Consider the following 27,433-nt stretch of genomic DNA (forward strand, 5'->3'; position numbering starts at 1 on the left):
TGACGAATGTAATATCTTCCATTCCAGCCGATTAAACTTTCTCCGCATTTCATCTCGAGTCGTGATGCAATGCTCCACTGGCTTGAAGTATCATGGTACTGTTATAAGTGCTTCCTCTGAGAACCAACTTTAGATAAGACAATTCTAGGAAACAGTCTACATCCACATCAACATCATGCCTGAAGGTATGTCACTCTCAATCTATAGCATGCATGGTCTAACAGCTCAGAATCCAACCCCCAACACAAGCACAGCTTCATGGACCGCTTGTTCCACCATGATCACCATGAGAAGCAGAACGAATCTCAAGACCATGAAGACCACGCCGAACAGCCTGAACCTCAACATAAACAATCAGAAATGGACAAGTTCAAGGATTACATCGATCAGGATGAAGAGATAGAGAGAGAAGGGGATCACTATGGTGGACTGATGTAATATATATACCTGGGAGAATTATTGATGGGCGGTATGTCCCTTTTATTCCCGACGTTCATGACGTCCATGTACAAGTCATCATCTATCTGTATGTATCCGGTTTATGTATATCGTCTAGTGTATGTAAGGCAAATCAAGTAACGTGCTCCTTCTCCTCTTCCTTTGGAATACGTACCCAGACCACCGTGATCAACGCGGCAAGTAGCTGGCATCCCAGCGCAAACCACCAGATCGATCTGAGACCATCCAGTCCCACCTCTCCATCTGGAGTGGGATCTACTCTGGTGCCGATTGCATCAGCAATACTAGTTATGATGGCAGAGGATAGATTCTGGTTGGTCACGAGCAAACTGCCAGCACTTCCTTGATACGACCGGGCAACGTTACTCGTAATGAAGATGGATGCTGCCGCAAAGGCCATGTCTGGACCGAAAGTGACAAGCGCAACACCTGGCAATGAAAGAGCCCAGTAGGTCGTGTTCGGGGTTTGCGGGAGGAAGAAGGCTGGTCCAAGGGTGAATGCAAACATGGAGGCTGTGTAGATATAATGGCCTGGCATGATATGGAGAGTCCGACTGACGATGAAGGTGGCCAAAACACCCACAACAGCGTTGGGGATATGATACAATGCCACTGCAATAGGGGTTGCATGCTGGATCCGCAACCAGAATTGAATAGCGTAGAATTGCCAGGCACCAAAGAAGGAACCGAACCCGAGGAAGTACGCCACCATCAGAGGAGTGAACCCTGTCGTATTCCAGAGACGGGTGGGAATCAATGGACGACGGGCGCGCTTCTCATACAAAAAAAGCGCAACCAAAAGAACAACGCCAACGGCAATCAGTGCATATGTGTAAGGCGACCACTTGGTGACGGATCCCTGTGTCAATCCAAAGAGCAAGCAGACACAGCCACCAATAGCAAAAGCAGCTCCGATAAAGTCGAATTCGCGAAGAGAGGGGGCTTCAGCGCCAGCAACATCGGCCACTGGGCGAAGAGTTGGGATGGAAAAGTATGCACCAACACAGCACATAGCAGTGATGATAGCATTTGTCCCGAAAATCCACTCCAGGTGCGAATGGAGGGCGCCACCTTGAATCGCTCCCAGAGAAAACCCAAAGGGTGCACAGGCAGACATGGCCGAAAACACACGGTTCTTGCGAATACCCGGTTTATAAATCCGACCGAGAATACTCATGCTGCCAGACACCAAGACACCAATCGCCAGTCCTTGCATGGCCCGCATGACAAAGAAAAGGATATATCGTGATGGGTGGAGGGAGAAGGCCCCGATGATATTCCAGACAGTCAACCACGCAAATGCCCCGACCATGAGGCTTTTTGGGGGTGTTAAATCCGTCAGGGAGCCAGATACAACAACTGACAATCCATTCGCGACATTGAACGCGCCCACCAACCACGGCAGTTCTGTATTCTTGATGCCCAGCACTTCACGGAATTTCTGCTGGTTGACGAGGATGTCACCCAGGAAGAAGGAGAAGAACATGAGGCCGGCAGAACAGACGGTGATGAGGATAAGCTCTGAAGTAAAGTTGCGCAGTTCGGGGGGTACACCCTGAGTCTTGCCCTTGGGCGAAGCCGGTCGTGACTCTGGGTCAGGCTCAACATGCTGCGAGACCGACTGCTTTCGGTTCGTCAAATGCTGCTCCGTTCTGGTCTCGAGTTCGTAGCCATTTTCGCCAAAGTGGAGGTTCTTCAGCGCATCTTCATTGACGACGGGCTGGGGGTTCAAGAGAGGATCTGGGGTTTGTGCGCCGGTCGCAGGAGTCGCAGGATTCGTGGTCAGAAGAGAGAAGGAGGAGCGATTGGAGAGAGGAGTGTCGACGCCATTGTGGACGGTTGCGCCCACGCCGGGGTTGGATGGCTCTGGCATGTCACGAGGCGACAGGAGCTTGTCCTGTGTCGATTGAAGGGATAGGATTGAAATTTATCATCTGGGAGGAGAGAAGAGAAGAAGAGAGGAAGAAAAGACGACAGAAAGAAGAGCGAAGAGTCGGTATTTCGGACAATTGCGTTATGTCCGTGGCAAAGAAAAAGACGCTCACCGCCCGGCAGGTTTCCAATAGCAGCGGCGATCCGCCGATCGGTCGGAGTCAACATCGTGAGAATCAGTCGCGATGGAGCAGCTTCACATCCCTGCAGCTGCTCGGCTTCCCGTTGCAACCGGACGCATCATCCTGGCGATCCCATCCCACTCGTCATCAGCCATCCCTGAATCCAGGCGGGTGTCGCGTTCGTCGTAATCCTCGATGACGAATATTGCATGCATTCATGGCTGCAGAAGACAACCACCACGCTAGATGATAACTGTTCAGTGTGGACTGGGAGGGATCAGGGTTGACTGAGTAATGGGGTGAGCATCAAGGAATCTGGAATCCGAAACATAAGGACTATCAGCCCTCTTAAATAAACGAGCTGGATTGAACAGGGTTTGATCGACAGATTTGCAGCTAGAAAATCAGACTGCAAGGGCAAGGGATGCATAACACTGATCTGCATTGCGTCAGAATAGAAGGTGATGGATCAGATTGATGTTGAAAGAATGTCGTGTCTGTCGTTCTAGATAGGAGAATTTTCCACATCATGGCAATTGAACACAATCTCGACAATCAAAAGGCATCAATCAGTCTCGAGTGTGGGGATAGAGCGGAAATGCGGAGATCCGAGGGTATATAACGTTTTGCAGAAAAAAAGAAGAAAAAAAGAATGACAAGGGGGGGATTCGAACCCCCGCCCACTGATGTAGACATGGAAATTCACCACGAAGCGTGATGGGGATTCAGGTTAACCTGAACCATGCGCCTTAGACCACTCGGCCACCTTGCCCTTGTATGATTACTAACATTGCTTAGAGCATTATAGCCCAGTGGAGACCTTTAGTAAAGAGATGAATCTCGTTGCAGTTGATCTATGTCAGGAAAATTATCACTACTCTTATCTACAGTCTATGGTCAGATATAAAGCACCTCCGTTTATTTAATTCATATTCTTCTCCGATTGTCGAGTCATAGAGTTCACCTGCTTCCCTATAACGATTAGCACTTGACAGCAGTGTGAAGGCATACTCTGTAAATTGGCCTGGCAGTCCCAAAAAATTCCATTCGCAGGAGCAAGAAACAACACACAATGCGCCGCGTCTTCAACAAGCATGCGTATCCCTGCAAAGGACCATTGCTCTTTAAAAGCATGGTGATATGCCTCGGTCACGATCAAAGTGTGGTAGACCGTAGGGTCCAGTGGGGATGAAGGTTTTGTTTGATCACACACGAACAGGCGAATGTCAACATATCATCCAGAATGAGCATATGATGGAATGAAGAATCATCCGATGGTTCCGGATGCTTCGATTCGCTTGGGGCCAACCAAGCTTCCTTGGCATGCTGCCCGATTACCCGATACGGAAAACAGACTGCCTCATCGGGACGCGGGATATGCCGTTCTGTGGTTGCACTAAAACAGAATATACTGTTACTCCAGGTGCTATACACCAGTAACTGTGATTGGATATAACAGACATCTTTGAACCTGCGATGTTTACAAGGCAGAATCGAGTTATTCTCATCCTACCGTAGTCAATATCCAGATAGCAGTGCTGCTCGCAAGCGTGAGATGTGGGACCAGGTCGATGAGATCCTGGCCGCATTCCCCGATCATCCTGAGCTAGGCAGCATCATGTTCCATGGAATGCCCATGACCGGTTTGCAGGTGGCACAATGGATGGATAGTGTGGACGGCACGACTGGAATTGGCCAAAAGAGGAATCCTTTGCAGAATTTCATTCAGGCGGAATCGCAGGGCTCGATGGTTAGTCTCTCGTATAACTAGTGGGTGACTGCGGCGAACGGGAAACGAACTAGTGGCCAGTTTGTCTTTGAAGCTGAGACGGCTGGATTCGGGGGGCTTTGAGATAACTGGAACTGGTGCTTTGGTGCTGATGCATCTGGGTGTGATAAGGAGTTGTAATAGATTTGATGTCTATGTATGTTGCTAGATGGTGTTGTTGCTGCATATATGTTGGTGTGTTGGTGGTGCGGTAATATATATATATATATCGGGGTTGCACATTCCGACAACATAAATAAACAGAAGATATTACAACTATCGTCAAAAATCATTTTGGGTATTGATATGTACTCGAATAATATATACAAAGAATAATCACCACTCTAGTCGATCATCATGAACCAACTCGACGTCAAACCGCTCGTCGCCTCTCCACACCTTGGCTGGGTCATTGCAGTCTGCAACCGCCGTCCGCAGATCGGTGATCATACCCAACGGGCCACTGGCGAGTACACAGGTCGGTCCGTGAGCTGTGCGGGCGACAAAGTCTTTCAAATATGCCCCGATATCAGGATGTCGCGATGCACTGTTTGTGGAAGACGGCATGTGCTGGATCCGTAGAGATTGGCGTTTATCTGTTGAGACAGACGAGATTCCAGCTGGTTTCTCTGTCTCATCTAAAGATCCATCTGCGGACGAAGACTCCGAGGTTGCTTCTCCTTCGCGGGTGACGAAGATGCGAATGTTGAAATTCGACATGGAGGACGCTGTCTTTTCCAACTGCCTCAGCTCGTTCTCAATCCATCGCGTGTCGTTCTCTCGTCGAACGACCCAAACGAATTCCACAAGCTGATGCTCTCCCACTTCTGAAATTGTTTGCATGAGTGCTGGTAGAACAAATGACACTCCCGTACCACCCGCGATGCAGAGTACGTTGCTCTCATTTCCCTCCGTGTTGCTGCACATGATCGACTGTCCGTATGGTCCGGATAGCACGACAGATGTAGACGGAGTGTCACTCTGCACAGTCAATTCCGCCAACTTCTTCGTCATACCATTTCGACTGCGAATGATGTAGCTGTGTTGCTGGCCAGTCGGACTCTGCCCAGGGACACTGCACGGGGTAAGCGGATGGGCCTGCCACACGCTCAACTCGGGAAAGCAGAGGAAGAAATGCTGCCCGACTTCCCATTCGTCATGGTTATGCTCAAAGTCTAGACGAACAACGTCGCCATCGGCGTCATTCGAAAAGAGAGACAGTTTGGCTCTGGGAACATGGAAACCACACGCCATGTTGGTGCCGGGGGTGTTGAAATGGTGGATTGCAAACGTACGACCCAGCCGGATTGTACGATCAATCAGCCACACAGCCAGCGATGCAATCATCCAGCAGGAGAGCTGTTCCCAGTGACCCCAGCAAGCACCAATGTACACCATCGCGACGACATAGTGGGCCTTGCGGAAGAATTCATATCCAGTCAGTCTGATGCCCCATTGGGTGCTGAAGACGACGAGGAAAGTGAGCAGAATCATGGCGACGATTCCCCAGATGAGGTATTCCTGATTGATGAAGGAATTCCACTGGGTTGGCTGTGGTTGGTAGAGTTTGCCTTCGATGACGGTCCACATGATGGTGTGCAGGGCAGACTGCACGTAGATGATGTATCCCAGCCATCGATGCATGAACATGAAGTGGTGATACGGTATTCCCGTGATCAACGAGAGGAGGGATTCCCGACTGGACAAGAAGACGGACAACGGGGTGAGAGCAAATGCCATGACTCCAATTCGATCTGACCATGCTCCGAGACTGGACCGGGTGCTATATACACCTGGCGAGCCTTTGACAGGAGTGACCCATGTTTTGTAGACCAGACCGACAAAGGTAAAGATGGTGAGGTAGACAGAAATAATGGCAAAGACTAGAAGGTGGAGTCGTGTCGTGTGTCCGAACAGAGAGGTGAAACTCTCTGGAAGAAGATATCGTCGGGATATCGATCGAATGGACCGATTGAGGCGATATACAGGATTCTGGGGTGCTTGGGGTTCTTCACTCTCTGCCAGCTTTGTGTATGTTGTCCGAGACAGAGGAAACAACCGCCGTGCTAAAGCCCAGAGAAAGAGAATGCCCACGATGACCGCCCACAAGATGAAGCTGTACAGCATGGAAACGTCATGGCCATGGTAGACCGAGTCGAGATACGCACAGGTCCCCTCATCCTGCACGCACGGAACCTGACGCGACGAATAGCCCCAGTGGCTCTCGTAGGTGGAATTGGCGGAAAAGTCCTGGATGTGCGCATGGCGGCGCAGTTTGGAGGAGTCCATCTCAGGACGTGGGAGCGTGTGGAATTGGGAGGAGGGGAATGCGAGAGGCCGTCCTTTAAGCCAGTGGCCAGACGGGCATTCATAAGAGAGATTATCAGTATGACTCCCTCCACTCTATTTGCCTCGCTGGATCTCATTTGAGACCCACAGTGGATGTGTTTTGCGTGCAGCGCCAAGACGCCAAGCCAGAAATGTGCTCAAGTGGCAGCTGCTTAGTCATAATCTGCTCATGCCAAGGTTTCCATTTAAATACTCCTCCTGTCCTTTATGATGTTATTATTCTTGTGTTATTCTTGTGTTATTCTTGTTATTCTTGTTATTGTCAGCCAGAATGATGGACATGGACATGTCGGGTTCCAGTTCGTCCATGGACGAGTGTTCCATGACGGTAAGCCACTCATCGATCATGATCAAGACAATTGCTAACTCTCTAGATGCTGTGGAATTGGGAAGTCATCGACTCTTGTATGTCTCGATGGAATAAATACTCGACACTCGCTAATTGCTAGGCTTCCTCTCTGCCACATGGCGCATCACTTCCGCCGGCATGTTTGCCGTCTCCTGCATTGGCGTTGCTTTTCTGGTCATCACCCTGGAGTTTCTCCGTCGCATTTCCAAAGACTACGAAGATAGCATCCAGCGACAGTTCCAGCGCCATGTTGCAGCCCAGACAGACGATGTCAAGTATCGCTTTGCATGCGGCGACACTAACACGCCCATGGTGATGACCTTTCGTGCCAGTCCTTTACAGCAGATTGTCCGCTCGTTCATCCACATGGCGCAGTTTGCCGTGGCGTACATCATCATGTTGATCGCGATGAACTACAATGGCTTCATGATTATCTCCATCTTTATCGGGGCATTCCTGGGCAAGTTATTCTGCGACTGGGGGCAGTATAAAGTGGTCATTGGCATGCAATCGAATCCCTCTCCCAAACAGGCTGGTCCTGTGGGAATAGAAAACGAGCCCACGTCTTGCTGTGGGTAGTCGTCTCATCAATGGAAACTCGTAATGTCTATCTATCCTCGCGAACAAGATTCCGGTACTGGTTATTCGGATCCTGTTCCTCCTCTTCCGCGGAAGGAATCGTCTTTCTCACTCTGCATGGAGCGCCCACGGCCACTGAGAACGGCGGGATATCTTTCGTCACGATCGAACCAGCTCCAATCGTCGAGCCCTGTCCAATGCGAACACCTGGCAGAATCACCACATTGCCCCCGACCCAACAGTCATCCTCGATAAACACCGGATGGCCGAATTCCACAAACTTCCTGCGCGACAGAATGCTGGTGTCGTGGCCGGCAGTGAAGATACTCGTGTTGGTTCCGATCTGCACTCGATCGCCAATCACCACCAGGCTCGTGTCCAACACCGTCAAGCTGGACGGTTAGCTAGAGCATTGAATATTGAGGATATACTCACTTCCAGTTAATGAAGCAGTCACGTCCGATGGAAATGTTGCATCCATAATCAGGCAGAAAGGGTGGCTCTATAAACGTACCATCGCCAACTTTGCCAACGACCTTTCGCAGCAAGTCGAGGCGAACATCGGCGATTTTATCATACGAGACTGTTTTGGTATCGAGTTTGTTGTAGTCATCTGCCAAACCACGGCAGCGATGGCGTGCTTCCAGCAGTTTGGGAATGTTGGGGTTATACCTGAGAGTTGTAAATAAACAGAATAAATCAAATAAAGAGTACATACATCATGCCTGAAATCATTTTTTCGTAATCCTCGCACATGGGGACATCCTTGAGCCCGCGGGCGATCTCGATGATTTCAGGGCGTTTTGCAGTTGCAGCCATTGTGTCTGTAGTCTTGAAGTGTTTGTATGGTTTAGATGTTGAGATGAGAAAGCAGGAATTCGCTGGTTTATATTTCTGGCTAATTCAATGACTTGCCGGAAGAGCCGATAATTCCCCGGGGTTAGTGTGCTGGCCCAGTTGCCTATTCGGGTAAAAGCAGCAGTCGGGGGAAGTGACAGAGCAGAGATAAATATGATACACGATTATCAGATCGGATATTGCAGACTTGATAGAGATGACAGAGACGATGGGGTGGAGTGCGAGTCGGTGCTGCCTGTTACCCCGCTATTTCCTCGCTTATCGCACATCCTAAGATGCAGCCGTCAAACAACGATGATCATCACCAACCATGGGAAAGGTCAACGACAGATCAGTCCGTATCCGACTTATGAGCTGACTAGAAAATGCCTTCTTTGCCAGACCTTGATCAAGGACAGCTCATTTCAAGCCTGTGAATAGGCCAATGGAATTAAGTACATGGGCTGACAAGAACAGTGGTCCAGAACGAGAATGGTATTTTTGCCAGCAAAGTCGCAGCTTATCCGGGCTTTGAAGGCATTGACATCCATGCCTCCAATGGACTGCCCAATGCGGAACGTGTCATGATATCCCTGCGACCACTGCATGCTTTCCGCCGATACCATCGCAAGGCCCAACCGTCGTTTTGTATGCATGATCTCTGCTGGAAAGTGGCTGGACATGCTGCATCTCTCGAGACATGGTATGCGATGATCAGTTCTCAACAGAGCCGCACTCTATCTATCCCAGATACAATGCTATATCAACCAGACACGCTGGAGATGGCCTTTCAAATATTCGATTTATCGACACCACCTCTTGACAAAAGTTTGATTTCTATTCGGAGATTACCAATCGAACTCAGACTCCGTATTTGGGAATATCTGGATGAGAAATCTTGGCTGGCAAGGGGCTTTATCGCTATCTACCGGAGCACAGAGGTTAAGTATGTACATGATCGACATATAGACGGACTTTTTCGGTGTCAATCTCGGGAATATGGAGCTGCATGGGTATAGCTGTGAGCATCTGGGAGTTCCGTACCTCAGCTGCATCCATGTAGGCTCCACGGCCTCTTGTAGCAGCGGACAGATTGAAGTACTGGCTGAAGTGAGCACAATCGAAACAGCCAGCACCAATTATGGCGTGAGTGCAGTGAGGTTCTATACAGGCGACAAAAAAGACAGGATGGCTGGGAAGACTGCATCCAAAGGCCGAACATCAATGGAAACGGTTCATCCAGAATACAAATTCGTCTAAAACGATTCATTTCAGTGGAAAGGTATGCTGCCGCTCTTTATCAGTCTTGTCTAACAAAATCAGGATCAAATCGAGAATACTGCCTTTGGTGGTATAGGAAACAAGTATGCCAATGACAACAACACTGACGACTTTGGCCATGACTGTATGTGGAATCCTGCTCTTCCAAGAGGTCATATCTATCCCAAGGACAGCTACTTTTCGCATGACGAGTGGGATAGAGGCTATAGATATAGTACGGTTTCGGGGTTCATGCGATATGTTCCGTTCTTGAAGAAAGATCATCGGCTGTACAGCATTACGACTTTTACGTTTACGAACTACCGTGTCGAAGGCTTCGAGTGTGTGTTTCAACGCATTGATGATCCATCTCGATTTGTCATCGAGTTAATTGGAAAACGCAATGAGTTCCCTTGCTATCTTCGACTGATGGAAGATGAAGTTATCAGCCACGTTTGGATTGTTCGCGAGACTGAAGAATGGGCAGGTCTGCAGGAGGAATTCTATCCTACACAGCTAGGCCTGATTGTACGGCTTCCTTCTGTTTATATCTTTTATTTCATTGACCGAGTGAGTAGATCGGAACCAGCCACGGCCGAGTGAAGCCACTCAATGTCACTGAATCCCGCGAAGTGGAATTGCTGAGTTGATCCCAACACGGCCAGGTCAGTGGCATCTACTACGACAGCACGTCCAGCCTCGGCGTGACTTACTCTGGCCAACCATCGAATCATGCTGGCATCCCAGATCCTGACCCGCGAATCCTTGGAAGCCTGAAACTTGGCACTATTCAAACCTTTATCTCAATGCACGATATCGAACAGATTGAGGGCTGGCATACCAACGACAGATGCATGGAATTGCGGGTGATATTTGCAGATGGGCGCCAGGATGCACTCGGTCGTTGGGATGATCCTCCGGCAGACTATAGCCAGAAGACAGTGATGTTCATCAAGGGCGACCACCATTCTTTCGATGGGATTGAAATCCCGATAAAAGATTTGGAAATGAAACATACTGAGCTATTGCCACGGTCTTATGCCAGTGGAATTCGGATTGGGGATACTAGCGTCGGAGAGATGACAGACGAGGGCAGTCGCTATTGCCAGGATGTAAGTTGGCTCTATTGATGTGATCAGGGCTGACTTGTTTAGGACTATCTGTACTGGGAGTACAATCGAGATCTTGATTCTCTCTTTTTGACCAGTCAACGTATATAGAAATGACATCATCCTAGCTGCTGCTTGATTAGCCTAATCCGGTAATATCTACAGCTTCCCCACATAATTGCAATCACTCAATTTAAATACTCTTCCCTCGTCCGTAATTTATACCCTCGAATTGTTCTCTCAATAAATTAGACCGCAACATGACAACATCCCAGGAATGGGCGAAGATGCTCCGTGGTGAGCTCTACTGGGCTTGGGATGAAGATCTCCAAGCAAACCGAACACGATGCAAACAGGCCTGCGACGAGTTCAACGCAGCCAAGAACATTCCACGACGTCGACAGGTGGAACTATGGAGGAAGTATGGCAGATAGATCGTCTATGAGTACTTCCTTAGACTAACAATCACAGCATCATCGGCGACACCAGAGCCCTTCCACCCGTTAATCCCGATCCCAAAGAAGATGAAGCTCTATTTGAAGAGACAGATCCCTTTGTCGATGGCCCTATCTCGGTTGACCATGGGATTAATTTGAAAGTCGGCAAAGGGACATTCATCAACTTCAACACGACTATTCTCGATACATGTCTCATCACCATTGGTGATAATGTTCTCTTCGGCCCTCATGTCTGCATCTACGGAGCAGTGCACCCCATGGACCCAGCAATTCGCCAGGGAATAAAAGGCCCAGAAGCAGGGAAAGAGATCCACATCGAAGACGATGTGTGGATTGGAAGGAGTGTGACCATCTTGGCTGGCGTCAGGATTGGAAGGGGCAGTACTGTTGGTGCTGCGTCAGTTGTGACGAGGGTATGTGAATGCTGTAGATTCGCGGATATGTGGAAGCTGACTGTCTAGGATGTGCCTCCGTTTCATTTTGTCGCCGGCAATCCAGCCAGAGTCATCAGACGCATTGAGACCAGCATGGACAAGGACTCGTGATGAGATAAATAGAGCCATAGTGATGATAATGAACACAAGATATGCAGATTAGTCAGCTATGCACTGCCAAGTATTCCAACGCCACGAAGCCTTTTCCATCTCCAACGACAACACCATGCGATTACCTGGTAAGCAGCCCTGGATAATCTGTAGCCCTCTCTAAGTGACAATAGGCCCAGCCTGTGCAACCTGTCGTGAAAAGTGCCGGCGATGTGATCGTGGCCGACCGGAATGCCAACGCTGCGTCTCCAAGGGATTGCCGTGCGGGGGATATCCGGACAAGTATCAGTTCTGTGGCCCGACAAGAAAAAAGAGAAAGGAAAGGCCGTCGACAGATGGACCTGCGGCTAGGACTCGTCGTGGACGAGTGAGCCAAGTCGATTCGGATATTCCAGAACAGACCGTGGATAACATTCCGACGCGGCCAGAAGAAATATCCAACAATAATGGAAATATACAGCCTCCAACACCTCATACAGCACGGAGCCCCTCAGAGATAGAGCAAGTGTTGATGCTTGAAGAGACGGAAATGCTCCTGTCGTATTGTATGCACTCTATCTATGGCACGAGCAGTGGCTGATTATACAGACGACAAGAGGATATGCCCATTCCAGATCGCCCTGGCCGACAAGATGGACAATCCATACCGAACATACATTCTGCCTCTGGCAAACAAGCAGATCCAGTTGTTATATGCTGTTCTCGGGCTATCCGCATGCCACCTGGGACAGTTCAAATCAGACGAGCATCTACGCGAAACAGTCGCAGTGGGATATCGAGTGAAAGCCATTCGAGGACTAGGCGAAGCCATTAAAAAAGGAAGCTCTGGGGTTCCAACCGAGGATGAACGAGATGCTATCTTTGTGACTATCCAGATTCTTCTTTTGCAAGATGTTGGTATCGCCATCTCTTACATTTCGTGGCTAATAGTGTAGATCTGCGAAACAGGTATCTCAACGCACGGAGTTCACATCACCGGAGCCGTCTCGATATGCAATCAGCTCATGCTGGGAGAATCACTAACGAGAGACCATGAAAGAACCGTCTTCTTCCTAGGCAATCTTGCCTGGTAAGTGTCTCATCATTGTATTGAACCTCACTGACCGTGCAGGCTGGATATTATCCGTGGATTCGCTGGCCCAGAACGACTTTGTTTCTCGCCAGAACTGCGCGAAACCATCGTCTCACTCACCGATATGAAGTTTGAAAGAGTCAATGGCTGTCCGAAAGAGATATTCCTCATCATCGGCCGAGCTCTCGACCACGCCAAAGCACATGCAGCCGGAGAAATCGAAACAGAGCAATATAAACAGGTCTTGTATACAGCACGACGGGATCTTCTGTCATGGAATCAGAACAGCTGCATCTATCCAGACGAAGATCCTCGATGGCGCTCTGTTGCTGACGCCTTTCGCCACGCCTGCATTTTACGGATATCACGGCTATTGGATGTATCTCAGCCAGCAGAAGCATTGGAGATACAGAATTCGGTCACGGCTATTCTCGATGCCGTGGCTAATATAGAAAAGGACCACCCGTTAATACATCTCGTGATTCTCCCACTCTTCATGGCTGGTGCGGACTCGCTGTCGCCGCATTCTCGCCACTACACTATCCTGCGCATCGATGAAGTCAAGGTCGCGTCTGAATTTTGCAACCCAGTGCCTAAAGATCTACTCAAGAATGTTTGGGATGCAAGGGCAAGCCAATCAAAGGGAGATCATAGCAACATCCCATGGATGCTTTTTGTAAGTGGATATTCGCCCTGATGGACGTTGCTAACCTTATAGACGCATAATCCGGCCTTGGAGCGACAGCACGACTATTTGATTATATAGCAGACAGTGACGAAGTATTAATGCACAAGTTATGTCTAAAATCTATCCATTATCATTATAGTAATCATAAGCTATATCTAACCATTATTCTAAGAAACAATGCGACTTTTATCTCAAACTCGTGGACAATTATTTCAAACCACCCCTGTCTCTAGATTCATCCGAGGGAGCAGTCGAGGCAATCTCAGTGGTATCACCACTTTTCCCTCCTGCGTGATCGACAGAATCACCTGGTTCTTTCTTCTCTTCTGGTGTTTCTTCCTTTGCTGCCATCATACCGAACAGCCTTTCCATGAAAGCATCCGCCTCGGCAGCATAGTGGCATCGCTGGCGAATTGCAGCCCCGTACTTGTAAAAGAAGACTGGAATAGGAACGCAGGCCAGGGCGAGGAAAGCGGGAATAGACGACGCCCAGTGGATGCCCAAATTCTTGTACATGTAGGTCGTGAAGAGTGGAAAGACGGCGCCAAAGACGGATCGCATGGCGGAGTTGGCTGCCAACACGGATGCAGCATAGATGGTATACGCGTCGATGAGGTAATTGAACGCAGGCAAAAACACCATCACCATGCCAAAGCCGAATGGGACACCCGAGGCAGCCGGAGCCATCCAGTGCACCGAGGGATAGTTTGTCCACGCGAACCAGAAAAGACCGATTGGCAGACAGACAGCGCCGATGAAGCTGTCGGGCAGACGAGCCTCTGGGGGAACGCGTCCCTTAGTGTTGAGCGTCTTCTTCTTGTAGCTGAAGTACATGGGAAAGGCATATGCAACAGAGAAGAGAATGCCAACAAGGATTCCCAGAAAGGGGAGCCCACCGATTCCTTCACTCCAGCCACGAACCTCTTGGAAGACAATGGGATACGCCATGAACAACATGTACAGTGTTCCATAGATGATGGACATGTAGAGAGACAGCAGGAAGACGATGGGCTCGCGGAACAGCAACGCCCATGGTCGTGACAGTGCCACGGAGAGAGTCTTCGAAACAGCCGTCTTTCCCTGTTCGATCTGCGTCTTGCTGCGATACACCTGGCCGGTGATTTGAGATAGTCTGGCAGCTCGTTTTGCCAGTAGGACGGGGGCATATGTTTCGGGCAACAGGAAAACCATGACCAGCCACAGGGCACCCGAGAAGGCAGCCAGGAAGCCCTGCACCCATCGCCAACCGCCCGACTCTGCGATGAAGCCCCCAATGATAGGGCCGAGGGTTGGGCCAAGGAACGGTGCTGCGGCGAAGAGACTGCTGGCCAGTCCGCGAGTGATGGCAGGAAAAGTGTCGAAGATCACTCCTCCCGAGACAGCCATCGGGGCTGATCCCAAACTGCCGGCAAAGAATCGAAGGATGAGGAGGGTCTGGACGTTTTGCGCACCAGCGGTGCCCGCAGTAAACGCCGTCAATCCCATGGCACTCAGGACGAGGATGTAACGGCGGCCATAGATCTCGCTGAGAGGCGCCCACATGAGAGGACCGACGGCGAATCCAATGACGAAGAGAGAGATCCCCAGCAATGCGACTTCCTCGCTGATTTGGAAGAATAACACCAGTTCCACCATGCCTCCAGAGTATGCAGACGAGACAAGTGCGACGGCGAGGGTGGCCATGGCAACAAGGAAGGTGATGGACCATCTGGCAATCTCGCTAAACGCCATGGGATCGCGAGGATCATTTTCAATCCATGATACGACATAGGGATCGCTTTCAGTGCCGGAACCAGAATACGGATGGTCGATGATCTGCTGCGTCACGGCGCCTTGGTCGAACACCATGCGCCACAGGGGGATTTTGGAGGCCTGAGGCGCCTCGCTTTTGGGGAGAGAGGCCATCTGTAGATATCTATACCAGCAATAGATTAATCTTTGATGGACGTTAGTCAAGCGTATCGGCCGCTGGCCAAACGAAGGAAGAGGAGAAAAAATGGATGCAGGTTTTCATTCACACCGGGCACGACGCTGGTTTTAAGGGATCGAACAATCGATGCATGGGCCATGGAGTCTCGGGATGAGAGTGGACTGAGTGGACTGAGTGGGTATAGATAGTGGATTCGATGCTAGAAATCTCTTATACAGACGATCTGCCGAGGCTCAAATCAATACATATCACTAATCTGCGTCAAGCAGCGCCAAGTATTTATAGTGTATGGCCAGCCAATTACAGCAAGCCACACGATAGCACGGCATGACATGTCAAGAGATATGCAATAAGATGAAATCTCTGCGTTTAGAGGGCCCAAACGATTCGTTTCCGGTGTGGTGGGCAATCGAACGTATGAGGGCGACGGCCAACATCCGCGGTGAGACCAGGCGGTCAAACGCAGTTGGCTGGAGATATGCCGGATGGCGATGCATAAGCACTAGGAAGCCTTGCGGTTTTATTGCGGTTATGAATTTGACATTGCAGGGGATAAAAATAAGAAGAAAACAACAGCAGGAAATGGAAGACAAGAGAGAAAAGACGGTCTCTTTTGGGAAATGGGCCGGCCAAGACCACGGTGCACTAACCGGATTGGGTTAGTGCAAGTCAGAAATCTCGAAAACACCGAGGCTGTTTCAGATATGAATCCTGATTGGCTGGAATGCAGTGTGCGGCCCCACCGAGCCATGCGGCATGGATAAAGCGCTCAACGGTGATTGGCCACGCGCAGATTGTCTCGTATGGTGTCATTTGCTCTTTGAAGCTGCTCAGGTTAGGACGGGACGTTAGGTTGCTCCCGTTGGCCGCAAACCAGACTGATTGGCGGGCGATCCAGGGTGCAACCCAAAAAGCATCGCCTTGCTATAGACTTTGGGTAAACATGTTCTATCTGCAGCCTCGTGCTTTCCACGTAAGATTGCTGACTGTCATACAGTAGAGGCAAACTGAAAAGACAGTCATTACATTAATCACAGCAAATAGGGGCTAAACAAGCTGGCAAGCGTTGTTCATAATTGGACAAATGACGTTACATGTGCTTGATATACATTCAGAGAGATCTTTACTTTCTGGTAATATATCTGCCTACTGTGCTTCTTGTAGTCTACTTGATACAGCGTATCTACATTCATACATTAACATGGAGTGGCATCTTTATCATATAGCAGCAGAAGGTCTGCTCTTTTATGTATGCCACGCGGATCCCTCTCATTCCTGGTTGTTCTAACCCTGTACAGCTCTGGGAGTAGTGATATACAGGCTATATCTATTGGAAGAATGTGACTGACAGCCTAGGCTCTGGTCCAACCCCATTTCCATAGGTGGAAGGTGGATCGTCTCGTCTGCCTCGGTATGTATAAGTACATCAAAGCGGCAGTCACCTTGCTGTTCGCCCATGCCGATGAGCGCCAACTCAGAGACGATGTCAAACACAGATATCTTCTCGACTGTGATGAAGGAAAAGGAACCCAACACAGGGATAGCATTTAGCCGCAAGGCCCATACCCGGATGAATTCCGCCCAGAACGGTGGATCGAAGACCCCGAAACAGGGGTTGATTCAGCCAGTTTGAACGGGTTGATCTATGGCTTACGGGATTCTTGATGTGTTGATGCTTTATGAATGATGTGTTGCTTTGATGTGTTTGGATATCTTCTGTTCTTTATCATTTCTACATACCAGATCACTTACTCGACTTGTCCAATTGTTCCAAATATCGATAAACAGCAACAAACGCCTCCAGCCACACCATCTCTCGCTGGTCGTGTGGCTCAAAGCCTTTAACATAGGCCTCGCCAGGGGTATAAATGTCCATAAATCGTTCAATCCCAAACCTCGGATTGTGAATACACTCTTCCTTTGGCACTCCGGATGCAGGTGTGTCGACAGTTCGATGAATCTCACTAACTCGAGAAAAGAACCATGGAGATGGCAGGTAGAGATAGTCCATTCCCTGGAGTATGGTCTCAACTGCTGATACCACATCAGGAGGATGGCCACTGGCCATGTCTTTGGGAATAGCACCATCACGAACGAAACCATGTTTGGGAAGCATCCGAACCACAAACTGCAAGGCTGCATCAAATGGAATGACGGGCAGGAAAGGATGTCGAAAGCCTTCCAGCGAGCCTCCCTGGTGTCGATGAACCCACGACTTTTCGATTTTGTTTGCCGTGTAGCGGAATCGTGATACCACATGGGCTGTATTCGGTCGCTGAATCTGCTCGGGGTCCAATGTTCTCTTCAAAATGTCTGGATTATCTTCTAGGAGAGATGCCACTCTGCGCAGCTGCGATGCCTTGGAGTCATTCAGATTGTGTTGGCTGCTTTTGACGGCTGTCCACCGACGCTGCAGAGGGAGAGCATCTGATTGCGTCAGTCCAGGAACATCCGTAGCATGGCGCGTAAGAATGTTTCGCTTCCAGTCGGGCATCCAGAGGAGAGCTTTGGTCTCTTTGTGCAGCCAGTCGTGGACTTTTGTGACGTCCAGATGTAGCATGTAGATGGTTGCGAGAGGCCATCTGGCTGGAGGCGCAGGATAGAGACGCATCATGCGGCACATTTCCCAGTAGAGGCCAGCCGCCTCTTGGGTCTGTTTATAGGATTGGGTGTCATCTCCGATCAGCTGGCGAGCGATGAGATGCGACATGAGGCAGGTGTTGATGTACTCGATGTCATGGCAGGCGAGGCGGAGAATGTCCCACAGCCGGACATTGTCGAGGACTTGGTGGGCAATTTCCAGCGGCAGAAGGAGTAGTTTGTGAGCGACAGAGGGGAGGGGGAGGGACATGATGGTATTATGTTCCGTTGTGTTGATATTGATGTTGGTGATGTGGACGATTGTTTTAAATCAAAGTGTGAGTCATAGCCTTGCAGATGACAGATGGCAATACGAATCCAACAGGACCATCGCAACAATTATTCTGGCTTCTGGCCAACAACCACGAAGAAATCAAACATGGCGTGGATCTGATTGCGCATCGCTTCATCGCGCACTTTTGCATTCAGCAGCTCGACTTCGTCTCTCTCCCAGCCCAGCACATCGCCCAGCAACGCCGCCGTGAAGGCATCCACGCCCTCGACGAAATTGACGCGCATGAACGTGCCGCATTCCTTCAATCGCGCATCCTTTGGCCAGTTCCCAACTGGCAGTTTGAATCGCTGCTGCGTGGTGTTTTTGAATCCGGCCTGTTCGACCCATCCGCGCATGTGCGGGGCTGGATCCATCGTCTGGCCGATCTGGTGGCAGGCCGTGAACAGCCCGTCCATCATCCGGACCATGTAGCTGTCGGGCTGCAGGCTGTCGTCTTCCGAATAGAGGGTATTCGCTGTTTCCTGCAGCTCGAGCCACCCGCCCGGCGTGAGGTTATCGTAGCACTGCCGGATCAATCGCGGCCAGTCTCGGATGGACCCCGCCAGGTATCGACAGTGGATGTAGTCGTACCGATGCCCCTCAACCCAGTCCTTTTCCACATCGTCGACGTAGAACTTGACATTCGGCGGCACCCACTGCGGCTGGATCGGACTGAGGTCGTTGCCGATCACGGTCGCAGAGGGATGCTCGTCGCCGACGTCTATCGCCCACAGCCCCGTGCCGGTGCCAATGTCCAGAATGCGCTTTCCGGCCAAGTTGATCGGGGCCAGAAAGAGTTGATTGTACAGCAGGCGATGGAACATATGATGCAGCATGTCGAGACGATCCTGCTCGGCCTCGTCGTTGGGGAACTGGTAGTTGCCGGCGTGGTTGCTGTGATAGCGACGGCCATGGCGGAATTCATACTGGACGATGGTGGATCGCAGCGAAGTGCCGTTGGAGGCATCGTCCAGAGCAGAGCTGGGGGCATCTTGGTCGATTTCTACCATGTCGGACGACATTTTGAGGATGAGAAGTGAATATTGGATGATTTGAAAAGATTACGCAGGCCTTCTGGGACGGGCAGGGATTGTGAAACAGGGTGGAGATGCAACGGTCGCCTCGTCCACGACGGGACTCTGAGCCTCATCGTATGATTATCTGATATTCTATTTATTTACTCTTTTGGTCTTTTCCATTCTCTGCACAGCTAGAAATGCTCGTCCCGTCGCGGTGATGCTGTTGTACAAGAGAACTGATCTGTTAGCGATGGATGCAACCATTCTGGCAGTCACTCACTCAAAGGGATGAAGATCCAAAACGCATTCAGAAAGACAAAATATCCCCAGAAATAATATCCTTCGGGCCTCGAGTACGACAGTCCGAGGATGACATGGTCAAACATGCTGGTTGCAAAGTATAAAACATCGCCATACAGCTGGCCGAGAGAGACGACAGTCTGGACGGAATGGCGCAGAGGATGGTCGATCGCAATCAGAATGGCCAGGAGGAACGACAATGGCCCCCAGCAGACAGCCGTGATGGTCTCCATGCACAGCACAAAGGCATCCTGCGTGAGATATCGCGAGTCCGACAGGGCGTATTCCTTCCACAGCTGGCCGAGCAGCGTCTGGTCGCTGCCGAGGGGTTTGAAGCTATACACATAGTGGCCTTCCAGGACGAGATGGATGCAGCCGCCTATTATATTAGTATTGTTTAACAGTATGGGAGAGCCATACTCAGGACAAACCACAAGACAGTCCACCGATCGCTGTTGGAAATGCGATGATTGGCTTTGCCGATGATCAGGGAAGTGACTGCGAAGATGGCAACACAGACGGCGCTGAAGATGGAGAGCAAAGCGAGGGTATTCCAGCCATTGGGGAGATAGCCATCGATGGCCACGCCTGGGGGGTAGTAGGGGTGAGCAGTCATTGCACGTTGAGATGAATTGAACTGACTGAATAGAAGAATAAATACTGCCTATCGAGCGGTTCTACTGCATCCGAGTGGACTGATGGTCTAGATGCACAGTGCTGACGCTATACCAGGACGCATTCCTTCAACCTCACTTCAATCAGATCATCGACTCCATTCTGTTGCGAATCCCCTCTACCCACCATCTTCACCATGTCCTCCTTCAACACCCCTCTTGATACGCAACATGGATCACAGCCCCTCCACCCACCACTCCAGCCGCATTAAACACCAAACCGCATCCTACTCCAGGCATAGTTGCAGTAGCAGAAAGCTGCACGTTGGATACCGTCCAGGGCCCTTTCTTTCCCGCGCTGCCAGGATCAAATGCGCCCAGATTCGATACGCGAAAGGTCAGTTTCTACACCAGCGCAGCATCAACTGGAAGACTGTCTCCGGATGACGATGTGCTATGAGATCCAGCTTGCCGGAAGGCAAGACGGTCAAACTTCCACATGGACGTCATTGCATTGGTCATGGTCCCCAAGTCGTCCTTGTCTGGATGCGATGTGCGCAGTTCACGGCGAGGATCAACGACCGTCTGCGAGGCATTGATAGCAGCTGGGGGATAGACATCTGCAGCCAGTCCGAGTGAAGCCAGCGTGTATGATAGCGGGTGAATGAGATTTTATTTTGTCGACACGCCCGTAGACATCGCTTCATGGTCGGAGCCTCAATCCATAGTGTTTCCATCTTGGTCTTCACCAAATGCGTCTCTCTCTGTGGGTTGCCATAGTCAAATAGCTGGTTGGGATACTTTGCGTCGTGGAAAAAGAGTTTCTTGCTTTTATATACAAAGCGAAAGAGCAAGAAGCGGATGATGTTGTAGATGGTGAAGAGAATAGACAGCCTGACGACACATCGTTCGGTCGCAGCAGCTTCAATGGGCTAGGCGATGCGAATCTTGACTATTCTAGAGTCATTCAATGCTGGATGATGATTCTCGAGCGAGTTCAATACAAGCTTTTATGATCGGAATTTTCAGTTAGACCAAAAATGGCTGTTCGGATGGGTCGATGGGCAGTGCTTCACCATTGCATAGCATGTCGATCTGAATTAAATATCTATTCATTATCGCTTAACGCTGAGACTATTATAAAATCACTTTTAATCAGGGTATCAATGTTCCACTGCCACCGTTCGAATCGCTGTCTCGTAATCCGGCACATTGCCTGCATCTTCCAGTCCCATTTGACTGCAGATGTTGGACAACTCCACAAGCATCGAGTCTTTGAGATGATCGCCATACAACGGCGGGGGATTCTGGTCGATCTGCAGCTGCTGCAGATCTTTGCCGTGGACAGCGCCGTCTTTGGTGATGACGGTCGGCGACATGTGGATGTATATCGGCATCACTCCGCTGATCTATACACGTTAGTATACAGCATTGTCAACATCAGAAGGGACATACCATTGATAAATGACCATCTGCGTTTCGCAGCTCCACCGAAAAGATCAATTCATGATCGATCTTGATCATCCCAGAATCCATATTCTGCGTGCATTCGTGCAGTCGCTGCGGCAGCCGGATCGACTTGATCGTACACAGTTCATCCTCCAACGGCTGCGCATCTGCGGTTGAATCGTCGTAGTAATATGCTCCACTCAGAACGGTATGTTTCTTGTTCGACTTGAAGAAGCGCAGGTTATATTGTACCGCCTCGGCTGCCGTGGGAATGATCTTGAGTTCGTGTCGCTCGATGATTTGGATTCGGATTCGTTCAATCTTCAGTCCTTTTGTCAAGGGCGCAAACCAGAATTCAACTGGAAATGTCGAGCCAAACGGCATGTTCTGATCGGGAATCGTGACGCTATACTGGATTTTTCCATCCCATTGTTTTTCAATCGACTGTCCTGTTAGTGATGGTCGTATATCAGAAGATGAGAGACTCACGCAAGGAGAAGAATACTGCCATCTTTCCATCTCTTCCAAATCAAACGACCTGTATATCCGGACGGGCTGTGACACAATGGCATCTTTGCTGAACTTTCGTTCGATAATCCCATCGACTTGATAAGTGTGGTATTCATGGCTAGGACCGGTAAGAGTCTCCAGCCCGTACTTGCTGACGGGAATCTCGAATGGGAATTGGTATTTTCCTGCCGGCAGGCGAAATGAGCTGAGGGTTCTGGATGCGGCCAATTGATGTTGAAGTTGGAGAGTGACTGCTTCGTGGAATGGTTCCCAGATTGAGAATTCACCACGAGGTCTAGATGGTTAGATGTAAGTCAGACCGATGGAGAAGAGCGCTTACAGTCTGAGGTTTCCTCGGAGCGCTACCTTGATGCCTTTGACCCAGATAGGCTGGGAGAGATGGAATTGGAGGGTCCCCGTGACGCAACTAGAATGATCTGCATCTCGTTCTGCAGGGAGAAAGACGCAGGAGCTGTCGAGTCTGGATGTCAACATGCATTAGCGGATGTAGGGCTGTTGTGGAGGCAATTGATTATACCCAAGGTTAAATTGCGTGATGTGTGTCCCGGTCATGTTGAAGATGCTTTATTCATGATCCTGACAGAAAGCAGTGGAGTGCAAAGTCCTTATATAGATAGATATTGTGCATATGGAGTACACGGCATGCCGATGGAGACTGCGGAGCCTTCCTAAAACGGACGGGAGCCGCACCTGTTTGGGAAATGCACTTTAACTATGACAGAACATTCTATCTTGGTAGATCCGACCCATATGATTTTAACGATTCTGAGAATATCCAGTAAAGTGTACATCAATAGCCGTTGGTTGAGGAGCACATTTGCGATGGCCATTCTCATCACTTAACCATCCACTCTATCTTGATAGCTGAGCTCAGTCTCCCATGCATATTAGGGCTATAGGGCTATCATGACCATCGTGACTCACTCATCTTACAAGATCAATCTGAAGAACAGCCAATCATCATCCAGCATGCGGCTTCTTTTGCCAAATCGCGTAGTATGAGCAGCAGTGTCCGCTAGTCCAGAATAGGAAACCCACAGGCGGGATTGTCTCTTTTGGGCAGCAGAATCGGAGTCTAACCCAATCGAGGCACAATCCGCACCATCCCCTCTTTTCTTCGTGCTCGCCACCGGCTTTTGATCTGTCTTTTCCATGTTGATTTGCAACGGTTCCTGCAATAAACCGTCATTCATTTGTCATTAAGAAGCTGTCATGGAGCTGACATTCCACGTCAGTCCAGACCGGAGGAATCTGAAGCGCAAATGCCCACGCGGGGCGTGTGACAGCTGCCGGCAGCGAAAGGTATGCGGGATGACAGCCTGGCCTGTGCATTGCTGATAAGAAGCGCAGAGGAAATGCCATCACGGCGATGAGAGTCGCCGGCTGATCAACGACCGGAAGTTCATCCAATACTCGCCCAATGCAAGGGGCAGCCCTCTGTCGCCATGCAGCATCCCCGACTCAGAGCCGGCTGAGGTGCCTCACAATACACCAAAACCAGGTCAAGTGGATAAGACCAGAAACACTGCCAAACCCAACTCCGATAGCATTCCATCCCGGCGTTTTATCGGCGACTTGAATCCCGTCGCACTCTTTGTTGGCGATACCAGCTCCCGACTCCTGCGTGGACGGACTTGCCAAAGCGATGTTGGAGTCTGGCTGGACCGAGAAGGAGACATCCTCAGGAACCAGGAAGATATCAGCCATGGTCAGCCATTAGATGGAAACGTCCATATTGAACCGTCGCCACGGTATAGAAACCGACAGACCGAACCGCTTCTTCCTCCACGACAAAGCCAACAGGCATTGATGAACATCTACTTCCAGCGCATCCACCCGGTTCTTCCTTTGATCAATCAAGATGATTTCCAAGCACAGTTTCGCGATCAAACCGCCTCTCCCCAGCTTGTGCAGGCAATTTGTCTGGTGGCCGCAAAAGACCACAGCGCAGCGCCGTTCCTCTGCCTTGCCAACCATACTAACCCTCTTCCTCTACGAAAGTTCACCAAGCTGGTCTATGACAACCTGACCCATACTATCTCAATGAAGGTCGAGACCAGAAAGATCACTCTGATACAAGTTCTCGCTCTCCTCTCGTTGCATGCCTCAGGACCCGAAGACTCCGAGGATTCTACTTTACACCTGTCGCAAGCCGCCCACCACGCGCACACATTGGGCCTGCACTTGATCAAGTACTCGCCAGACCAGGGAGAGAAGGATCCAGCAGAGAAGGCCCTGGTCGTGCTCTTTTGGTGTTTGTGGAAATTGGATCGCTGGAGCGCGGCGATCAACGGAAGGCCTCTCGTCATTCACGACTGCGATCTGGGGCAACGAGTGGGCGATGTGATTGCGTTCTTCGATGCACCGTTTCGTGTCGCACTGTCCCTGGCATCAATCTTGGGCCGGGTGATGGGAGTCTACCGACCGATTCTGGATACGCCGGTCGATGACAACAAGCCTGAAATCCCACGATTCGAGGAAGTGCTGAACGAGTGCAATGGATGGAACTTGCCATTGCATTTGAATTGTATGTTTCCTTGCTGGCAAATAGAGACCTACTAATGATGCTCGCTCAGTATCGCTTGAATTGGCATATCACGCAATTGCACTTTTGGCTGCGCGCCCCTGGGGTCTCAAAGACCATCCTCGATCGCACACGCTGTATCTACGTCAGGATCTTTCTGTGTATCGAATTGCCACTCTGATCCAGATGTGCGATATCAACCAGTTTCTTCCGCTGCCAGTCGTTGCATACACCCTCTCGATGGGGTTCTCCATCTCCTACAAACAGCTGAAGCGATGTCAATTGCCCAGCACACAACATACAGCGCAACAGAATTTACAGACCTTTTACAAAAGCCTCAAAGCACTGAGTGCCACATGGTGGTCAGCACGACTGATGACACGGCTTGGACAGCGGGCTTTCGATGGCATCAACCGCATGGCGGAAAACGATGTTCGACAGCAGATTGTACCAAATTCGCTGAACAAAAACATTGTCACGGCAGGCCCTCATCCTTTGGATAATATAGAAACAGCCAATCGTGGCTCATATTCGCATTCAGATGATACTAGAGTACGACAGGCTGATGACATGGAAAAAGAAAACCAACCATTTCCGAATATCAACAATCAGCCCGCATTTGATTTGACACACATGGGCGATGGCACCTTTACCGATCTCGCAGCAGACCCCATGTTTGAAGATATCGACAACATCCTGGGGAACTTTCTTGATATCAATATCCCAAACACCTTTGATAATTTGTTTGCCAATGATTTTCTCATGGGAACAGATGAGGCAATCGATTGTGCCGGCCTATACTAGTGTTCTGCGATATTGAAACCACGCTAGAAGAACAGATTTTCCCTCGCAATGAGCGATGATTATGAATGTATATACAAGAACAGTCCCACTTGAAAATGTTTATACAACACCACGACACTGGGTTGGCCATATCACTCGGACATTCCCGTCTCAGTCATTTTTCAGTAGCGGTCTCATTAAGAGGGGCTATCAATAGACTCAAAAGCTGGAATAGTGTCAGCACAGTAGCCAGCTATTCTGACCTGCGACCTACGTATTTCTCCAAGCCTGGTTGGTCGGTTTGCATAATACTCCTTGCTGTATCGTCAATGATGATCTCGTGGAAATGGACACCTGGACGACCGTGAGAAAGATTCATCGAAGGCATTTTCGGCCTACCTTGCATGTCCAGGTTGTGTCCTTGCAAAGCATCGGCGCTCGCCTCTCCTATCCAGGCTTCTTCGGAGATGACAACAAGAAGGATAGGTCCTTTCATGGCCTGACTTTCTAGACAGTCGCGTATAAATGGATTCAAGTTTTCTTTCGAGCCTTTTCCAATCCGTGTTGCACTTCCGTCTTCAGGACTGACAAATGTGGCGATTCTGGCAATATGATGGACGATAGCATCGAAGTGCTTGCTCTGTTGCATTTGGGACGATGATTCTTTGTTTGTCATTTCTTTCAGCCATTGCATACAAGGACTATGATGGCCATACCACAGTAAAGAACCGTCTGATAGAGTGCCAGTCGCATCAAGTCTTTGACGTCGAGCGTGTTTTCGGGGTCACTATCCAAGGCCACAGCATGCTCGATGACAGTTTTGACGAAGCTGCCATCTGTGCAGAAGAACCGACTGAGCTGCTTTTGATGAAGAAAACGATGAATATCCTCTGTAAGCTCTTGCTTTAGCTCTGTCTCCTATCAAACACCGGTTAGCCACTACCTTCTGATAAGTAGATATAAACTCACTGTCTGAACAGTTTCAATAAGTCCATTCAAGAGCAGATACTCTCTGATCGCACTCGCTTTGATCATAATCAAGGTTGCTGCCGCTGCCAATGCAATCATCGGTTGTTCATGTCTGCACGCGACAACGAGCACGATTGCACTCAGAAAAGCCCCAAACCGCTCCAGTCTATCATTTACCGGTGATGGTTTTGAGAAAAGAGCTGCTGCGCGTTGATGGTCGTTTCTTCTTGTCGCGACATTTTCCGCCGATTCTCCTTTGTTGTTTTGAACCGCCGGACGCGCCCCGGCTTTGACGAGCGCGCGCAGGATGGCTGGCGATTTGAGCGTCAGCATGGCACGCAGAAGAGGCGTGGAGTTGTCATCGAAACTCGACGGTCGAGATGCGTTGGCATAATGTCTGAGCAGAATGTCGATGATGCTGTTGGCGTTCCTCCTTGTCTTCCCTGCCGCAACCCACAGCGGAGGACGCGACCCAGGCGTTCCATCTGGATCTGCGCCATAATCGAGAAGCAGCTTGACGGTATGTTTATGGCCGTTCCAGACTGCCGCAGCCAGCGCCGTCAGCTTCGTTTTGGGGTGCACAAAATGCAGCTCGTCGTGGCTGTTTTGAAGGTCGGCGGCGGTCAGAATCCCAGCCACCGCGAGATGGTAAATTCTATCGCTTGTCATGCTGAATGAGGGGCTAAATGACGATGAATAAGGGCTGTTGATATGTAGTTAAATAGCTGCATGCTGTCTACGGTCAAAGTGTCCATGGGAGAAGATAAGGATGTGTGGAGAACAAAGAATGGAGGGGTTCGGCTGTTCAGCCTGATGTGTTGGCGCAGTGAGGCTGTGCCGCCACTTGGATCATCCCTGCTGGCAAACAAAGAA

General features: G+C 49.9%; 15 protein-coding genes and 1 non-coding gene across 16 annotated transcripts; 6 read left to right on the forward strand and 10 right to left on the reverse strand.

Annotated features, from left to right (window-relative positions):
- The first annotated feature begins 72 nt into the window (after window positions 1-72).
- ASPWEDRAFT_41449 (uncharacterized protein) lies at window positions 73-656 on the forward strand. The gene is made up of 2 exons (XM_040835562.1): window positions 73-185; window positions 230-656. Exons 1-2 carry the CDS (start codon window positions 176-178, stop codon window positions 436-438), a joined length of 219 nt encoding a protein of 72 aa, XP_040689919.1. The 5' UTR covers window positions 73-175; the 3' UTR covers window positions 439-656.
- ASPWEDRAFT_111060 (uncharacterized protein) lies at window positions 572-2,332 on the reverse strand (the record flags this gene model as incomplete). The annotated part of the gene is made up of 1 exon (XM_040828220.1): window positions 572-2,332. One exon carries the CDS (start codon window positions 2,330-2,332, stop codon window positions 572-574), a length of 1,761 nt encoding a protein of 586 aa, XP_040689920.1.
- Window positions 2,333-3,166: 834 nt separating this feature from the next.
- On the reverse strand, window positions 3,167-3,285 carry ASPWEDRAFT_t130. Its single transcript has one exon. It is a non-coding gene; the product is annotated as a tRNA-Leu (tRNA).
- Window positions 3,286-4,555: 1,270 nt separating this feature from the next.
- On the reverse strand, window positions 4,556-6,678 carry ASPWEDRAFT_41452 (ferric reductase family protein). The gene is made up of 2 exons (XM_040835563.1): window positions 6,433-6,678; window positions 4,556-6,397 (listed from the first exon to the last, which is right to left on the reverse strand). The coding sequence occupies exons 1-2, from the start codon at window positions 6,651-6,653 to the stop codon at window positions 4,618-4,620; spliced, it is 2,001 nt and encodes a 666-aa protein (XP_040689921.1). The 5' UTR covers window positions 6,654-6,678; the 3' UTR covers window positions 4,556-4,617.
- A 208-nt stretch (window positions 6,679-6,886) lies between these two features.
- On the forward strand, window positions 6,887-7,950 carry ASPWEDRAFT_41453 (copper transporter family protein). Its single transcript, XM_040835564.1, has one exon. The coding sequence runs from the start codon at window positions 7,118-7,120 to the stop codon at window positions 7,556-7,558; it is 441 nt and encodes a 146-aa protein (XP_040689922.1). The 5' UTR covers window positions 6,887-7,117; the 3' UTR covers window positions 7,559-7,950.
- ASPWEDRAFT_41454 (uncharacterized protein) lies at window positions 7,863-8,348 on the reverse strand. The gene has a single exon (XM_040835565.1). The coding sequence runs from the start codon at window positions 8,272-8,274 to the stop codon at window positions 7,990-7,992; it is 285 nt and encodes a 94-aa protein (XP_040689923.1). The 5' UTR covers window positions 8,275-8,348; the 3' UTR covers window positions 7,863-7,989.
- A 362-nt stretch (window positions 8,349-8,710) lies between these two features.
- ASPWEDRAFT_173032 (uncharacterized protein) lies at window positions 8,711-10,875 on the forward strand (the record flags this gene model as incomplete). Its single annotated transcript, XM_040831013.1, has 7 exons — window positions 8,711-8,828; window positions 8,873-9,341; window positions 9,415-9,541; window positions 9,609-9,677; window positions 9,719-10,225; window positions 10,321-10,767; window positions 10,810-10,875. The coding sequence occupies 7 exons, from the start codon at window positions 8,711-8,713 to the stop codon at window positions 10,873-10,875; spliced, it is 1,803 nt and encodes a 600-aa protein (XP_040689924.1).
- A 149-nt stretch (window positions 10,876-11,024) lies between these two features.
- Window positions 11,025-11,767, forward strand: ASPWEDRAFT_111962 (sugar O-acetyltransferase; the record flags this gene model as incomplete). Its single annotated transcript, XM_040828288.1, has 3 exons — window positions 11,025-11,185; window positions 11,236-11,635; window positions 11,684-11,767. 3 exons carry the CDS (start codon window positions 11,025-11,027, stop codon window positions 11,765-11,767), a joined length of 645 nt encoding a protein of 214 aa, XP_040689925.1.
- A 115-nt stretch (window positions 11,768-11,882) lies between these two features.
- On the forward strand, window positions 11,883-13,605 carry ASPWEDRAFT_173034 (Zn(II)2Cys6 transcription factor; the record flags this gene model as incomplete). Its single annotated transcript, XM_040831014.1, has 6 exons — window positions 11,883-11,895; window positions 11,941-12,312; window positions 12,356-12,660; window positions 12,703-12,836; window positions 12,879-13,515; window positions 13,558-13,605. 6 exons carry the CDS (start codon window positions 11,883-11,885, stop codon window positions 13,603-13,605), a joined length of 1,509 nt encoding a protein of 502 aa, XP_040689926.1.
- Window positions 13,606-13,613: 8 nt separating this feature from the next.
- On the reverse strand, window positions 13,614-15,853 carry ASPWEDRAFT_156756 (MFS transporter). The gene has a single exon (XM_040829714.1). The coding sequence runs from the start codon at window positions 15,430-15,432 to the stop codon at window positions 13,735-13,737; it is 1,698 nt and encodes a 565-aa protein (XP_040689927.1). The 5' UTR covers window positions 15,433-15,853; the 3' UTR covers window positions 13,614-13,734.
- Window positions 15,854-16,126: 273 nt separating this feature from the next.
- ASPWEDRAFT_28814 (uncharacterized protein) lies at window positions 16,127-18,308 on the reverse strand (the record flags this gene model as incomplete). Its single annotated transcript, XM_040833184.1, has 5 exons — window positions 16,127-16,381; window positions 16,445-16,464; window positions 16,608-16,640; window positions 16,807-16,965; window positions 17,210-18,308. 5 exons carry the CDS (start codon window positions 18,306-18,308, stop codon window positions 16,127-16,129), a joined length of 1,566 nt encoding a protein of 521 aa, XP_040689928.1.
- Window positions 18,309-18,436: 128 nt separating this feature from the next.
- ASPWEDRAFT_109942 (class I SAM-dependent methyltransferase) lies at window positions 18,437-19,381 on the reverse strand (the record flags this gene model as incomplete). The annotated part of the gene is made up of 1 exon (XM_040828132.1): window positions 18,437-19,381. One exon carries the CDS (start codon window positions 19,379-19,381, stop codon window positions 18,437-18,439), a length of 945 nt encoding a protein of 314 aa, XP_040689929.1.
- A 94-nt stretch (window positions 19,382-19,475) lies between these two features.
- Window positions 19,476-20,564, reverse strand: ASPWEDRAFT_538183 (EXPERA domain-containing protein). The gene is made up of 3 exons (XM_040837958.1): window positions 20,111-20,564; window positions 19,671-20,069; window positions 19,476-19,626 (listed from the first exon to the last, which is right to left on the reverse strand). Exons 1-3 carry the CDS (start codon window positions 20,304-20,306, stop codon window positions 19,541-19,543), a joined length of 681 nt encoding a protein of 226 aa, XP_040689930.1. The 5' UTR covers window positions 20,307-20,564; the 3' UTR covers window positions 19,476-19,540.
- Window positions 20,565-21,467: 903 nt separating this feature from the next.
- Window positions 21,468-22,836, reverse strand: ASPWEDRAFT_184195 (arrestin family protein; the record flags this gene model as incomplete). The annotated part of the gene is made up of 5 exons (XM_040832021.1): window positions 21,468-21,713; window positions 21,760-22,197; window positions 22,243-22,558; window positions 22,604-22,744; window positions 22,802-22,836. The coding sequence occupies 5 exons, from the start codon at window positions 22,834-22,836 to the stop codon at window positions 21,468-21,470; spliced, it is 1,176 nt and encodes a 391-aa protein (XP_040689931.1).
- Window positions 22,837-23,496: 660 nt separating this feature from the next.
- On the forward strand, window positions 23,497-25,612 carry ASPWEDRAFT_28817 (Zn(II)2Cys6 transcription factor; the record flags this gene model as incomplete). Its single annotated transcript, XM_040833185.1, has 3 exons — window positions 23,497-23,586; window positions 23,635-24,811; window positions 24,861-25,612. The coding sequence occupies 3 exons, from the start codon at window positions 23,497-23,499 to the stop codon at window positions 25,610-25,612; spliced, it is 2,019 nt and encodes a 672-aa protein (XP_040689932.1).
- ASPWEDRAFT_538408 (ankyrin repeat domain-containing protein) lies at window positions 25,539-27,343 on the reverse strand. Its single transcript, XM_040837963.1, has 5 exons — window positions 26,561-27,343; window positions 26,308-26,506; window positions 25,991-26,254; window positions 25,866-25,945; window positions 25,539-25,817 (listed from the first exon to the last, which is right to left on the reverse strand). The coding sequence occupies exons 1-5, from the start codon at window positions 27,227-27,229 to the stop codon at window positions 25,767-25,769; spliced, it is 1,263 nt and encodes a 420-aa protein (XP_040689933.1). The 5' UTR covers window positions 27,230-27,343; the 3' UTR covers window positions 25,539-25,766.
- Between the last annotated feature and the right edge of the window lie 90 nt (window positions 27,344-27,433).

This window comes from Aspergillus wentii (genome assembly GCF_001890725.1).
Source record: "Aspergillus wentii DTO 134E9 unplaced genomic scaffold ASPWEscaffold_4, whole genome shotgun sequence".
Classification (NCBI taxonomy): Eukaryota; Fungi; Ascomycota; class Eurotiomycetes; order Eurotiales; family Aspergillaceae; genus Aspergillus; species Aspergillus wentii.

Excerpts from the sequence above, each read along its gene's own strand:
- ASPWEDRAFT_41452 (XM_040835563.1), bottom strand. The coding sequence starts at position 6,653 with ATGAATGCCCGTCTGGCCACTGGCTTAAAGGACGGCCTCTCGCATTCC. Across the intron at positions 6,398-6,432 it reads CCTGTGCGTATCTCGACTCG|CTTCATCTTGTGGGCGGTCA; the intron begins GTCTACCATGGC and ends CATGCTGTACAG.
- ASPWEDRAFT_41453 (XM_040835564.1), top strand. The coding sequence starts at position 7,118 with ATGTTTGCCGTCTCCTGCATTGGCGTTGCTTTTCTGGTCATCACCCTG.
- ASPWEDRAFT_41454 (XM_040835565.1), bottom strand. The coding sequence starts at position 8,274 with ATGTACTCTTTATTTGATTTATTCTGTTTATTTACAACTCTCAGGTAT.
- ASPWEDRAFT_156756 (XM_040829714.1), bottom strand. The coding sequence starts at position 15,432 with ATGGCCTCTCTCCCCAAAAGCGAGGCGCCTCAGGCCTCCAAAATCCCC.
- ASPWEDRAFT_538183 (XM_040837958.1), bottom strand. The coding sequence starts at position 20,306 with ATGACTGCTCACCCCTACTACCCCCCAGGCGTGGCCATCGATGGCTAT. Across the intron at positions 20,070-20,110 it reads TGTCTTGTGGTTTGTCCTGA|GCGGCTGCATCCATCTCGTC; the intron begins GTATGGCTCTCC and ends CTAATATAATAG. Across the intron at positions 19,627-19,670 it reads TTGGATCTTCATCCCTTTGA|TTCTCTTGTACAACAGCATC; the intron begins GTGAGTGACTGC and ends CTAACAGATCAG.
- ASPWEDRAFT_538408 (XM_040837963.1), bottom strand. The coding sequence starts at position 27,229 with ATGACAAGCGATAGAATTTACCATCTCGCGGTGGCTGGGATTCTGACC. Across the intron at positions 26,255-26,307 it reads TCAGACGGTTCTTTACTGTG|AATCATCGTCCCAAATGCAA; the intron begins GTATGGCCATCA and ends TGACAAACAAAG. Across the intron at positions 25,946-25,990 it reads ACACAACCTGGACATGCAAG|GTGTCCATTTCCACGAGATC; the intron begins GTAGGCCGAAAA and ends ACGGTCGTCCAG.